Source organism: Rissa tridactyla, unplaced genomic scaffold (genome assembly GCF_028500815.1).
Source record: "Rissa tridactyla isolate bRisTri1 unplaced genomic scaffold, bRisTri1.patW.cur.20221130 scaffold_29, whole genome shotgun sequence".
Lineage (NCBI taxonomy): Eukaryota > Metazoa > Chordata > Aves > Charadriiformes > Laridae > Rissa > Rissa tridactyla.
Window position 1 is genome coordinate 4,707,417 of NW_026529507.1, and position 13,149 is coordinate 4,720,565.

At 58.3% G+C, this 13,149-nt stretch overlaps 2 protein-coding genes and 1 long non-coding RNA gene across 4 annotated transcripts; 2 read left to right on the forward strand and 1 right to left on the reverse strand.

The window, feature by feature from the left end:
- Positions 1–399: 399 nt before the first annotated feature.
- Positions 400–1,779, reverse strand: LOC128903300 (kelch-like protein 10). The gene is made up of 2 exons (XM_054187316.1): positions 1,424–1,779; positions 400–931 (listed from the first exon to the last, which is right to left on the reverse strand). Exons 1-2 carry the CDS (start codon positions 1,777–1,779, stop codon positions 400–402), a joined length of 888 nt encoding a protein of 295 aa, XP_054043291.1.
- Positions 1,780–3,115: 1,336 nt separating this feature from the next.
- On the forward strand, positions 3,116–5,260 carry LOC128903318 (uncharacterized). Its single transcript, XR_008464074.1, has 3 exons — positions 3,116–3,276; positions 4,596–4,735; positions 5,060–5,260. It is a non-coding gene; the product is annotated as an uncharacterized LOC128903318 (long non-coding RNA).
- Positions 5,261–5,700: 440 nt separating this feature from the next.
- LOC128903338 (adenylate cyclase type 10-like) lies at positions 5,701–10,782 on the forward strand. 2 transcript variants are annotated; one of them, XM_054187353.1, is made up of 8 exons: positions 5,701–5,798; positions 6,105–6,193; positions 6,760–6,924; positions 7,038–7,159; positions 7,753–7,828; positions 7,919–8,109; positions 8,946–8,998; positions 10,460–10,782. In XM_054187353.1, exons 2-8 carry the CDS (start codon positions 6,110–6,112, stop codon positions 10,663–10,665), a joined length of 897 nt encoding a protein of 298 aa, XP_054043328.1. In that variant the 5' UTR covers positions 5,701–5,798; positions 6,105–6,109; the 3' UTR covers positions 10,666–10,782. The 2 variants fall into 2 exon arrangements, with proteins under 2 accessions (XP_054043328.1, XP_054043330.1); XM_054187355.1 differs by lacking the exon at positions 8,946–8,998 and having other exon boundaries at positions 10,460–10,602.
- The last annotated feature ends 2,367 nt before the right edge of the window (positions 10,783–13,149 follow it).

Here is a 13,149-nt window from a genome sequence, read left to right on the forward strand (position 1 = left end):
TCCCTCAGCAGCCCGCCCAGCAGCAGACAGCCCTCATCACAGGCCGAGGGCTTTTGCCGGCTTCCAAAAGCCCCCAAAAGAGCTTTGCGTCGGCCCTTTTCGCTGCAGATCCCTTCCCCAGCTCAGTCTTACCATCCCTGAAGCTGGTCTCTGCGGCAAGAGTAAAGTCAGGCCCCCGAGTTGCAGGCAAGCAAACTTCCAGCTCTTCCAGGAGCTGGTCAACAGGACCTTCTGGGACACCGATGAAAATCTCGATCCTATGAAACTGATAGAAATGGGACTTGCCGATTTGGATGAGGGACGTGTGAGTCCAGGGAACGTGGAGTACAACGTCCTACCCTTGGCAAGGTCTGACTTCACAAGTGATGAGCAAAGTCTTGACTGTCAGAAACATGGAGTTTATTTTAAGAAGAAAAATCCCTTCTGTCCACTCCTCCAGCCTTCCTTGCTCAGCAAGAAGACAATGTGCTGCCTCCTGTTGGGCAGGTCATGAGCAGCCCAGGTGAGAACGGCCTCCAGCATGGCCTCTTCTCTCACAGGGAGCTCATCCTTCTCCAGCAGGCGTTGCAGGTCATTGAAGGAGAGCTCCAGAAACTCTGCGGACACCCTGCTCACCTCCTCCAAGTGGCGCAGGATGAACTCGTGGGCTGCTTCTCGCAGGTCAGCACAGTAGTAGTAGTGGGTGAATCTCCAGATGCCGATGCATTTTTCCGAGCACAGCTGGGCTTTTAAGAAGTGGCAGCACAGGCTGACGATGCCCAGGACGTTGAACTGGTCTGCCGCCACGAGCAAACTTTCAATGTTGTCCTCTGTGAGGGGCACTGTGCCGGTGTAGGCGTACTCGATGAGGAGCCCCATCGTTTCAGAGGAAGCGCCGTGGATTTGATAGACATTGCTGTCGGCACTGCTGCAGTTGCTGGAGAACAAAGCCCTGAAAAACCAAGAGAGTGCTGCTGGGGAAGAAAGCGGCCTTGCCGTGGGAAACCCTGAGCCCGTTATCCCCTGTGCCGCCATCCCTGCACACCCGTTTGGGCACTAGCAGTAGCCACGCTGGGAGGCCGTGGAGTTTGATGAAGGAAGGCTTTACTGGGCGCTTGTTTTCAAGAGGAGCCACAGGGCGAGTGGGCACCTGGCTTCAAGAAGAACAGCAGAGAGTACCCGTGTGTGGGGAAGGAAAGCCTCCCGCCTGACAGCAGAGCAGCCAGGCTGGCCACGCTCCCAGCCCCGCACCCTAGCTGGGCCTTCTCAGACACCACTTCCAGCTTGTGGAGGCCTTTGGGTGCCTGGGCAGGGCGAGGACCAGGGGGAACTGCCGGAGGAGAGTTGGAGTGCCGAGGGAAGCGCTGGAGATACAGCGAGGCACAGTGTGGCACGGAGCAGGGAGCGCTGGTTGGCCCCATCCCCTCCTCTTTCACGCACTCACCCGAAGTACGCACTGCAGTTAGAGAGGACCATCTTGTGCGCGTTGAATTCAACGCCGTCCACGCTGATGATCACATCGCTTGGTGTCGCTTCCGGGCAAAGCCCGTGGAAGGCGCTGCAAGCCACAGCACTCATCTTCCTCTCCCTGGGTGAGGAGGAGGAGGATGCGCCGCGAGGCAAGCTGTCGCCCACCTCCAAGCCTGAGGCAGTGGGAGACGCCTCTGCCACTCTGGGGTGCTTACGGCACTTTGTCCTTGCCCTCCCTCCAGCGTCGTAGTAGAAGCCCTGCCTGTCTGCTGGCTCTGGAACGTGCCCCATAATGACATCACAGATGTTGTGTCGAAGAAGTGTCACCATGCCAGTCTAAAGGGATCTGCCTCTGTTCAGCAGCTGTTCCGTACAAGCGTAAATAGCCAATTTGTGTTCTCTGAGGAGAGAGATGTGTGTCAATAGACACACAAGTGGCGATGTCTGGGCCGTAGGAGAATCCGAAAAGGCAAAGAAAGCCTGTTTCTATCTCTCAGTATTCTACAATTTTTTATGATGTAAAGGAGTTTAGACTACGAAAAGACTGTGGAAAGATTTCTTTAGAAAGAGGTGTTCAAGCATCAAAATCCCTGTCTAGAGAGAGCTGGTGGAGGGCACTGGCCGGCTGTGGGGCTGCGCTGCGCATGCACAGCGACGCTCCCATTGGTTGGGCTGCCATGCCACACTCCCATTGGGTGGTTCCCTGTGTGCCCTCCCACTGGCCGGATCGCCTTTCCGGGGGTGGAGCGTGGTGGGGATTGACAGCGGGAGCGGGCCAATGGAGCAGCACTGCCCAAGGAGGAGGGGGTGGGTGGTGGGGCGGCAGCGGCCAATGGGCGCCCGTCGTGGGCGGGCCGGCCTGGGGGAAAATGGCAGGCGGCTGGAAATGGGAGTGCGGTGGTCCCGGCGGAAAGCGGGGCCCGGTGGGTGGGTGGTGGGTCAGGCCGGGCCCATGGGGCCGCTGCAAGCACATGGTGAGGCAGCTGGACTGCGCAGAGGGGAGTGGGCGGCCCCGAGGGGTGATGGGGGGTCTGGGAGGGCCCTGAGTGGGGCTGGGGGAATGGGAGGGTTGAGGGGGGGCATTGACGGGTGGGAGGGGGGTGGCTGGTCACAGCTCCCCATGGGGTCCCTTGGTCCTGGGGGGTTTGGGGTGCGGTACCGGCGATGCCGGAGAAATGAAGCCCGTCAGGGTGGTAAGAAAGCGGCGCCCGGGCCGTGCTGGTGCCGCCCCAGAGGGACGCAGGGCCAGGCCCTCCACAGTTCGCCAGCGCTCCCCCCAAAGTGTCGGTGGGGCCCTGGGGGTGTCGGGCTGTGGGGTGGCTGCGGTCCCTCAGCGTCGCCCAGGGGGGCTGCAGAGGGGGGAAGGAAGCAGAGAGGGGGAGCCGGTTTGTGGCCCGACCCTGAGAGTGGGACTCCTGCTGCCGGGGCTGGCAAAGGGGCTGTCATGGCTGGTTTTGGGGCTGAGAAAGAGAGGGAGTTGTGTGGCTTTGGGCTGAGGAAGAGGGCTCGAGATGAAATCCGCGCCAGGCCCCTTCTTTCTGCGTGGAGGGTCCGTGCCGGCCCCGCTCCCGAGGGGGCAGAGGTGGGGTGGGGATCCCCCGGCTCACCGCCCTTGGCTGGGTGTGACAACCAGGCTCATTTCTCTGCTCGTCTTTTCTCAGGGTCATCTTCTGCGGCACGGCAAGAAAATCCTGCACGGCTGATTCCGCTCGCTGGTCAGGTAGTCGCACGCCTGGGGCGAGACACCTTTGCGAGTTCAGGGATGCTACAGATCCTCCCCATCAAAGCCGCAGAAAAGGCAAATTTACTGCCAGTGGAGAAAAGCTGGTGAGGAGTTTTGCGCTTGTTTTTGTGTGGATATTTAGTCGTTTGAGGGCCGGAGTCCTCCAAGAGAAGCGTTATAAAAAAAGGTGTTTTTATTAATACTAAAGTGAGAAGTGTAGAGGAACGCAAGGAATGAAGTCCGTGCTTTTTATTAGTGCCGACAGCTCTAGATTCTCCAATAACAGCCCTTCAAAAGTGCTTACGTCCAGAGCGCTCTGAAAACCATTAATTGATTAATCCAGCACCAAAGGTTGAGAAATCATTTCAGGAGCTCAAGTCTTGGGATGTTTAATAATGTGAGACGGAGCCTTTCGCTTGGCTTCTGGGCCGGGCTCGTGCCCAGGTCAGCAATAATCCAAAGGGGAACCGCTTGCTCCATTGGAAATAACTGGTATGAGTGGAAATAATGAGTGTCTCGTCAGCCGTGGGAGGGAAAAGGGAGATCAAGAGTCCGCCTAAACAAAACTCGTGCCGTTAAGAGATCATTCTCTGGGGAGTCACTGCCAAGATTATGTTTCGGGGAAGATCGCCTTACCGAGCAATGTGCTGCGTCCGGTTTGGAGACTAAATATCTCCAAAGTTTGGGGTTGATTAAGTGCTTCTTGGTTATTAGTTGGATATCTTGGTGGTTTTTTTTTCCCTATTTACCACCTTTTACCACTAAATGAACTGCAGAGATTTCCCAAGTAGGCACGAAACAGCGGATCAAACGCTGAGGGTGGCCACCGTGAGCCTGGGAGAGAGGCCGGAGCGGTGCTTTCCTGAGCTGTCCCCCACGGTGCACCCTTGCCCCGGTGCTCCTCCCCAGGCAGGGGGCCTTTCTCTGTGGCTTCTGGAAGAAGGTGTCCACATGACTCTTCCTTTTCTTCCCTCTGTCCGCAGAGTTCCTGATTTTTGGAGGAGACATCTTGAAGTTTGCTGGTAGGTTCGTGGGACGACGATGACCTTGGGCACTGAGCTGCAGCATTTAACTCCTGTGGCGGCCATTTGCTCTGCTCTCCTTCTCAAGAGGCTCTGCGCAGTGCCTTGAGCCAGCTCTTTGGCCACGCACGCACCCCTCTGGCAGTGCCCTCTCTGCAGTGCTGCAGCTGCAGAGGAGCGCTCGGGGCAGGGGGTGCCACCGCTGCTGGCCGGCTGCTGCTGTGGCTGGCCCGGGAGAGGAGAGGTGTCCCGGTGCCCAGGACATGGTCCTCCAGGATGATGGCCTCCCACAAGCCCATCTTCCTCCGCACGGCGGCTGGTTTCTGCTGTCCCTGCCACTGAGTGTAGGTCGGGGAGAGTCAGGTCTCGACTGAGCCTTTACCTTCCCTCCCTTTCCCCAGGAGACGCTGTGCTGGTGCTGTGGAGAACACCAGCCCAGGAGGTGGCCAGGACCATCAGCCTGGTGCTGCACTGTAGCCGGCAGATCAGAAGTACAGAAGGCGTGACACGGATGTAGGGCAGAAGGTCCAGCTGAAGATAGGTACGGTGCTGTGCCAGACGCAGATGCGTGGCACTCTTCCGTGTCACAGGGTGCTTCTGGTTTGCTGGGCTTCTGGGGCAGGCAGCTGGGGGTGACGCCCAGCATTCTCAACACATTCTCAATGTCGACTTGGTTTGTCTATTTCTAGACGCCCATTTCAGGGACTCATGTCAGCATCTCCCCGAGGAGGAGGGAGGATGCTCTGCCCCTCCGTAATGCCCGTCTCCCCGCTGGGCTTCAGATGAGCTTCTGAGCAGCCGAGATGCTGGGGGCTGTAGAGTTCCAAATGTTCCCTGTGTCAGTTCTGCTTCTCCCTCTCCCCAGGGATCTCTGCAGGGCCCATGAGCCTCCTGATTTTTGGAGATGAGATTTGGCAACGCTTCTGCATTTTTGGCCCATGCCTGGCTGAAGTTCGTGACGCCGAACAGGTTGCAGGTGCAGGTGAAGTTGTCCTCTCGGCAGCCTGCTGGGAGCTCTGTGAGCAGCACCGGCTGAGGACCAAGCGTCTTGTAGGCGCAAGACCTGTGCAGGCAGGTGGATGGGATGGCCTCCAGAGCCATTCTGAGGGCCTGGGCCTGGCCATGAAGGAGGGAGGTGTCGGAAGGCTGAGGGGATGAATGTGGAGAGAGTTGTAGGTGGGAAAGCGGGCAGGCAGCCGAAGCTCTTGTCCTCCCATCTCAGGGGTGACCATGGTCTGGGCTTGCTTGCTTTGAGGGGTCGGGAGGCACTGGGAGGGTTTGAGCCCAGCAGCAATGTCCTCTGTGGGCGATGGAGCTGTGGTTGCTTGGAGGTGGGCATGCTTGGAGAACGGCTGCCCAGCTCCGGTGCTTCTGAGGAAGCACTGCTGTCCCATCCAGCCAGGTGGGCTCCTTCTCCCCTTCTCTGGGCAGTGACGGTGGAGGGCAGGCTCTGTCCCCTGGGACTCCTGGGGAGGCCAGTGGCAGTGCTTTCATTCTGTGTGTCTTCAGGTGACGGGCATGGATCCGATGCCTTGGTCCAAATGCCAAGACGCCTTTACACAAGCTCGTACAAGACCCAGTGAGCCACCGCTCAAAAAGGGAAGGTGAGTGCCCACTTCCCCTTGCTCTGTGATTGTCCCGAAAGGTGGGGCTTTGCTGCTTCAGGGGCCAGAGAGGAACCACCTCCTCCCTCTTCCCTCTGTCCGTTAGCACTCAGGCTGTTGGGCCTCCCAGGGCCGTGGCTGCTGCCGCCTCCTCCTTCCAGGGGAGAGCTCTGCCCTCAGCATCTGGAGGTGGCAACGTGAGCAAGCACAGAAGACTCTTTCTCCCTCGATTCCAGGGCCAGGCCCTGCTTTGCAACAGCTCGTAGTCCCGTCTGCCCAGTGACCACCTGCATTTTCTCTCCTCAGGTGCCATGAGACCTGCTCTTCCCTTGCCCAGTGACCTGAACGCCGAGGATGTGCTTAGGAAGTACATACCAGTCACTGCTCTCAGGAAGGTACAGCAAGGCCACCGCTGTGGGGACTGCATTTTTGGAGGGCAGAAGAAGTGGTGCCCTGCAGAGATGGAGTTCTCACGGGAACAGACCAATCAAAGAAAATGCGCCCTGAGACAACAACGCGGGGGAACTGAGCCCAGGGCACTGGTGCTGCACCATTGTCTGCATTGTCCTCAGAGAGACATGGGTGGCGGGAGGACGACTCCTGTCTCTCTGTCTTTTGCGTGGCTATGGTTCTGGGTGTGCTGTGCACACGACGGTGGGATAAAGGGGAGATTCCCCTGAAGTCCCTGGAGCATCCCTGAGGGTCTCCCCTCATGTCCGTACGGGTCCCCAGATGGCGTGTTAATGGAGCAGCCTTCTCTCCTTTGTCGTTTGTGTTCTGACTCGGCGTCTGCCTGCCGCAGGCTGGGCGGCCTGCCCGCCCTTTGCACTGAGAAGAGGATTTGTCCCTTTCTCTGCTAGTGCCCGCTATCGCCAGCACGCCTGCTCTCCCTCGGTACCGGTGTGGGCAGTAAGAGCCCGGGAGAGCAGGCTGGTGAAGCCATCGTGCTCTTGTCTTCCAGCTCGATGCAGGACTGCCCATGGACCTCCTCTCTGAGCTACGGCCAGTCACCTGCATCTTTGTCCAGCTGCATCTCAGCACCATCCTCAAGGAGGCCAGCAGGGCGATGCTAGAAATCCTCTCTCCTCACGAGGGTCACATCAACAAGGTCCTCCTGTGTGATAAAGTGAGTGGGGGGGAACGGTCACCTCCCCCAGCACCAGAGGGTGGGCAGTGAGCGCGAGGGAGGGACTCCCTCTTAGGCGCTGTAGCAATGCGTTCCACATCTGTCCTGGGCAGGGCTGCACATTCCTCTTCGTGCTGGGACTCCCTGCAAACAAGCTGCCCTGCGAGAGCCTTCACGCCTTGCAGAGCGCTCTGGAGATCTTCAACTCGTGCTTCACCATGCTCGAGGAAATAGAGTGAGTGTGCGGTGGGGGTTGGCGGGGTGCGTGCTGCCTGGGACGGCGCAAGGGGGCTTCCCAGAAAGAGATGTGCCTTCTAGTTTGCCCTCCCTTGTCCCTGGCAGGAAGGAGGCAGTGCCCTGAGAAGGTGGCAGGCAACCCCTGGGCTCAGCCCACGGCAGCCAGATGGAGTCCCTCCAAGCACGCTCTGCTGGCCACTGCGCTGGGAAGAGCCCTCGTGAGGGCCAGAGGCCCCTGTGGCTAGAGGCTGGCCCTTCTGGACCACTGGCCCATGAACGGGGATGGGGCCCAGCCACCTGATCCCAAGTGGCTGTCATCGCCAGGCCGTGACATGGCGGGCGCCTTCTTCCCTCTCTCTTTGTTCACGAGAGGGCTGTGGCCCTGCACGTGCTCTGCCTCTGCCCCTTGTCCCCTGCAATCTGCAGATGTTGCACCCCTGAGCTCTCCACGTCCCCGAGACCCACGCTGGCAGGGCAGGACAGCTGGTGGCCCAGGCTGGCACCGAGGGGAGGTGAGGGAAGGGATGAAGCCAGGCGGGCAGGACTGCGCCTGGGGCGCTGCTCAAGCCCTGCTGTTTCTCTGTGTGCCAGGACAATGTCTGTGGCAGTTACCAGAGGGACGATGTTCTGCGGAGTCACTGGCCACCCGCTGAGACACGAATACACAGGTACTGGCCTGGAAGGGTGCCGCGGGGCTGGTGGCACAGGCCACACCAACGCGTGCTCTCTCTCTGTAACACGTGCCCTCTCTTTGGCGGTCCTTGGCCAGAAGGTGAACTTGGCTGCCCGGATGATGGTGCACTACCCTGGGCTGGTGTCCTGTGATGCAGTGACCTACGCCGCCTCTCGGCTGCCCGCTTCCTACTTCAAGGAGCTGCTGGAGAGAGAGATGAAAGGCCTCAGGCAGCCTGGCCCTGTCTATCAATACGTGGGGGTCACCGATGAGAGGTGAGTGTCCTCTGAGACGGTCGGAAGCCCTGGCGCGGCAGGCTTTTTGCCCCGCTCCCCTGCTGTCTCCAGCTGCTGAGAGAGCAGGAGTGAAACCACAGGGATGGGGAAGGTTTGTCTGTCTTGGTAGACACAACCTGGCCTTGCGGGCTCGGTCTAAAGGGCTTTGGGCTGTGCTTTCCGTGCTGTGCTTGCTCCACCGTGTGCCCTGGGAATGCTGACCCAAGGAGATCTTTGTCCCAGCTGCTCCGAGCAGGAAGCTTTGGGCATGTCTGGTCCCCATGGGGAAACATGGACCATCGGGACACTCTTCCTCAGGTCTTCCTGCAGAAATCTCAACTCTTCTTCTGGGACAGGATTTGACCTTCCCTTCAGAGGGCGGTTTGAAGGTTATCGTTGCCGTCTCTTTGAAACTGTGGGAAGACTTGAGACAAAGGTGCCAGTTGCTTGGCATCCCAACCCCTTCAGGAACACAAGTCCTCCTTTCAAAGACCCTTCGTGTTCTTGGCCAACGTGGTAAAGCTGTCTTTTAGCCAACAGCACGCCCTGGCTTCTTTCACTTGTCTTCTCCAATTTCTCTGGGTTTGGCCTCTGGGGATGGACTCTTGATATCTTCTTCTGTCCCACTGTCACCGTTGGGCTTCTTTACGCTTGAAGCTGTGGTAGTGTGTTAGCTTGAACTTTGGCTGGGAAAGCGTGAAGGGGATAACACCCTGCTCCAAAGAAAAGCCAGTACCCGAGGAGCACCTCCTTCCCTGCCACGCCAGGCTGCTCCTCTAGGTCCCCTGGCTTCTCACCAGATCATTGACTTGTCTTGTCGTTTCCCCTGCTTCTAGCATCTTTGGCGTGGGTCTTACCAAGAAGAGGTGGGAGTACGTCCCCTTGCTGGGTAGGTGGAGAATGCCTCGCTTTTTTGAAGCCCAGGTTCTTCCCCTTGGTAACTTTTAGTGCCTTGCTGGGAAGGGAGAGGCTTTTACCAGGGATGGTGTTGCCTGCAGCAGCCCTAAGGAAGCGTCACCTGTCTTGGTCTCTGCTTGCTTGATATTTTTGGGGTGGAAAGCGAGGTGGGGCGCCTGCTGCTCCCTGTCGTCTTCCAGACCTGGTAGGAAGGTTCCTTTCAACTGTGGAGCTGCTCACAGCCTGGGGGCTAAACTGATCCCTGTCTTTGGGGTCAGGAAAGAGATTTCCTTCTGCCAAACCGATGGAGAGTTTTGGCGGTGGGTTCTCCTCCTTGTACTCCTCAGAGTTCCTTTCTTGGCAGCATCTGGGCGAAGACATGGGAATGTCAGGAGGCAGGGGATGCCTGTATTCACTCGGTGTCTTGCCGAATGTTTTGGGCCCTGTTGTGGGTTAACCCTGCTTGGCAGCTCAGCCCCACAGAGCCGCTCGCTCCCCACAGTGGGATGGGGAAGAGAATCAGAAGGGTTAAAGTGAGAACACTGTTGTGATGAGATACAGACAGCTTAATAGGGAAAGCAAAAGCTGTGCACACACGCAAAGCAAAACAGGCATTCATTCACTGCTTCCCATGGGCGGGCAGGCATCTCGCCATTTCCAGGAAAGCAAGGCTTCATCACGTGTGACAGTGACTTGGGAAGACAAATGACATCACTCCGAACGTCCTCCCCTTCCTCCTTTCCCCCGGATTTTCTTGCTGAGCACGGCGTCATATGGTCTGGAATAGGCCTTTGGGCAGTTGGGGTCAGCTGTGGCGGCTGTGCCCCCTCCCAGCTTCTTGTGCACCCCCAGACTGCTCGCCAGCAGGGCGGCATGAGCCACGGAAAAGGCCTCGACGCTGCGCAGGCGCTCTTCAGCCATAACTAAAGCATCGTTGTGTTATCAACAGCAATGTTTGGTCACAAATCCAAAACATAGACCTGTACGAGCTATTGCCGAAGAAAATTAACTCCAGCCCAGCCCAAACCAGTACGGTCCAGATGACGCTGCCTTAGCTACTGGGAGGTGCTGTGGGGCTCACGGCACAGCGAGGAGATGCTTTGAGTCTGTTTGGGACGCAGCTGCCTGAACCGGCTGCAGTCCTCCCTTCCAGCCTTGTGCTGGATCTCTGCGGGGAGTCGCGTGGGGCCGGCGGAATCTCTGTGCCTGTGGGATAGGGGAGAGGGCGAGGGGGCTGCGCTGTGGGGCAGGGGGCCAGGTGGCCCTGCGAGCGCTCTGAGGAAGGCAGAGGTGCCCAAGCATGGACGAGCGGGTGGGAAGGAGGCCTGGGTGCCGGCAGGCTGGCCGATGTGGTGGCGGGGAGGGAAGCTGCGGTGGAGGGTGCCCACAAAAGGGACGGCTCTTTGCTTTTCCGCACGCTCCCAGCAGCTCGTTTTCTGGTTTGTCTTCGCAGGTCGGAAGCAGGAGACTGACCTCTTTGTCAGCTGCTCGAATGCCTACAGGGATTCAGGCCAAAGGAACATCCTGGCGTTTGAGGACACGATGGGCTGTGGAAAGAGCCACTTACTTGCTGATCGGGCCTCTTTAGGCCAGGATGCTGGCCACAGATACAGGTTTTCCACCTGTAGCTTTGGGACGCTGCCCCTGCCCATCCCCTGACAGCCGTGGAACGCTCCAGCCCCTCTGCCAGGGCACCTGGCCCTTGGACTGCAGCCTCCCGACAGAGCCTCCTGGAGACACTGCCTGGGAGCACCTGCGTGCTGCGCTCCCGCCTCTGCCTCTTTGGTGAGTTGGAGGTGGCTTCTGGAGCCACGGCCTTTCCTCCTTCACCCCTGGGTCAGGCGCGGATAGAATGAAGGAGCCCAAGCTCAGAGATTTTCATCCCACTCCAGACCCAAGAGACAGCAGGGCTGCCTGTCTCGGAAGTCCTGCTCGCCCTCGGCCTGTTTCCCAGAAGGAGCACGGGGGCCTGTGCTCTGGCAGGCGGACCGATAAGGTCTGGAGCCCAAAGGCAAAGCTTCTGAGCAGGAAAGTGGCTGGGGAGAGACTTCAGAGCATTCCCTCAAGAGACGGAGGCTAAATCTCGTCCCCTGGAAGACAGTTGAGAATCCACTGGATTCCCCTCAGAGCAACCTGCTTTTTTTTCAGACCCTTACAGGAGATTTTGGCATATTTGTCATTGACAATGCCCATTTCATCGACCCTGACTCCTGGTTCATCATGTTACCCGTGCTCCAAAAAGTCTCCCTCTTCACAGTCATGAGCTTAGCCCCGGGCTATGAGATAACAGAGAGCTTTTGCAAAGCCGCAGCAGACAACGCCTCGTCCTAGAAAATCACTTATTTTCATCTGGACAAGCTGAAAGCTTCAGCTGTGATGCAGAAAGTCTGCAAGGACCTCGGAGTGGTCAGCATCCCCAGGGATCTGGTGAGGTAAGTTGGAGGCAGGGGAGCTCTTCCTGAGGGCCTGAACCTCTGCCGACGGTGGTAGGGAATCAGGCCCCCAGGCAAGGGAGCGCAGGGCCGCTAGAAGCATCCCGGACTCTAGCGAGTGCCAGGCGTGGGCGGCTTGTTATGCCTCACCCTGGTGGGTGTGAGCTGAGAGCGGGCAACTCCCGAGACACCCAGCCTGGGAGGTGTCCGCCTTGGCTGCCGCACAGGGAGGAAGGGAGGAAGAGTCCTGAGCCCAGCTGTGTCTGGGTGTGAACAGAAAAGGCCTTGGTCTGGGTGGCTGGGCTGTGGGGGAGATTCCCCGTGGCAGAGGTCCGTCCTCTCCAGGCTCCTGAGGAGAAGAAAGGCAGGGATCACTGCTCTGTGCTTTGGGCATTGTCCGCAATTCTTTTCCCATGGACTTCAGCAAAGGCTGGAGGTTCAGGGGGCACAAAAGCCTAAGGCAGCAGGAGGACGATCCCTTTCCAAAGTGAGGTGTAGCTGTGATGAAGATGCTGGCTACCCTGGTATGCCTGAGTGACTGGCCGCCCACCTGAACTGTGTTTCACGGAATCACGGAATCACGGAATCACGGAATCTTCAGAGTTGGAAGGGACCTCTAGAGATCATCTAGTCCAACTCCCCTGCTAGAGCAGGATTGCCTAAAGCACATCCCTCAGGGCTGCATCCAGGCGGGTCTTGAAAATCTCCAGAGAAGGGGACTCCACCACCTCCCTGGGCAGCCTGTTCCAGTGCTCTGTCACCCTCACCGTAAAGAAGTTTTTCCGTGTATTTGAACGGAACTTCCTATGTTCTAGCTTAGCTTGTGCCCATTGCCCCTTGTCCTGTCGCTGGGAACCATTCACCTTACTTTCCTTGTGCTGGTCCCCAACAGGTCTGCTCCTGTGCAGGTTCCTGATCCGAACCAGCTCAGGGATCCCATATTACTGCGAGGAGCTGCTGCGCTGCCTTCGTGCCAACAGCGTGCTCCAGTTCTGCACCCGGAGGCAGTCTGGAAAAGCAAAGGACAACTGGGAGAGCCTGATCAGTAAGCACCTTGGCTGCGACTAGTGAGTTGCTGTGGCGCGTTCTCCACAGCAGAGTCTTGCCCCGTTGTTCTCCCATGGCTCTGGGCAGGGTCAGATCTTGGTCTGGCGGAGGTGTGGGCTCCTGCGCGCCTTGCTGTTGGGGCAGCCAAAGCAGGGGCAGTGAGTTCTGGTGGCTCGGAGGGACCTACATTCTTGGGGCGGGGGTTGCGGGGCTAAAACACGGGGGAAATCATTCCGCAGCGCATGTGTTTGTGGTGTTTCTTAGGCATTCCAATGGGCATGTAGTTTAACTTGGCCAAAGGCTAGCTCACTTGAGAACAAACCCCAGCTTGAGGTGGGGGATGAGCTCGGGAAACTTGAATCCCAAACCGTAAATCCCTACAAGGGTGCCGGTAGTGGAAGAAAACGGTGGTGATGCCATCCGAGAGAGCAATGCCAGCCAGAGTGCCACGGCCTGGGGAAGAGCCAGGACTGAGGCCACATCTTGCGTTAGCACCAGCAGTTTCCCTGGCTGTGGAGGCAGCGCTGTCTGAGGCAGCAATGCTGCTGCTTTCTGCCCCGGGGCATTCCGTCGTCCCCTGGGGAGTCGGGAAGCTTTGACGGAAGGACTGTGTGGGAAAGCTGGCGTGAAGGCAGAACATCTTTGGGAGGGCTATGCCAAGAAA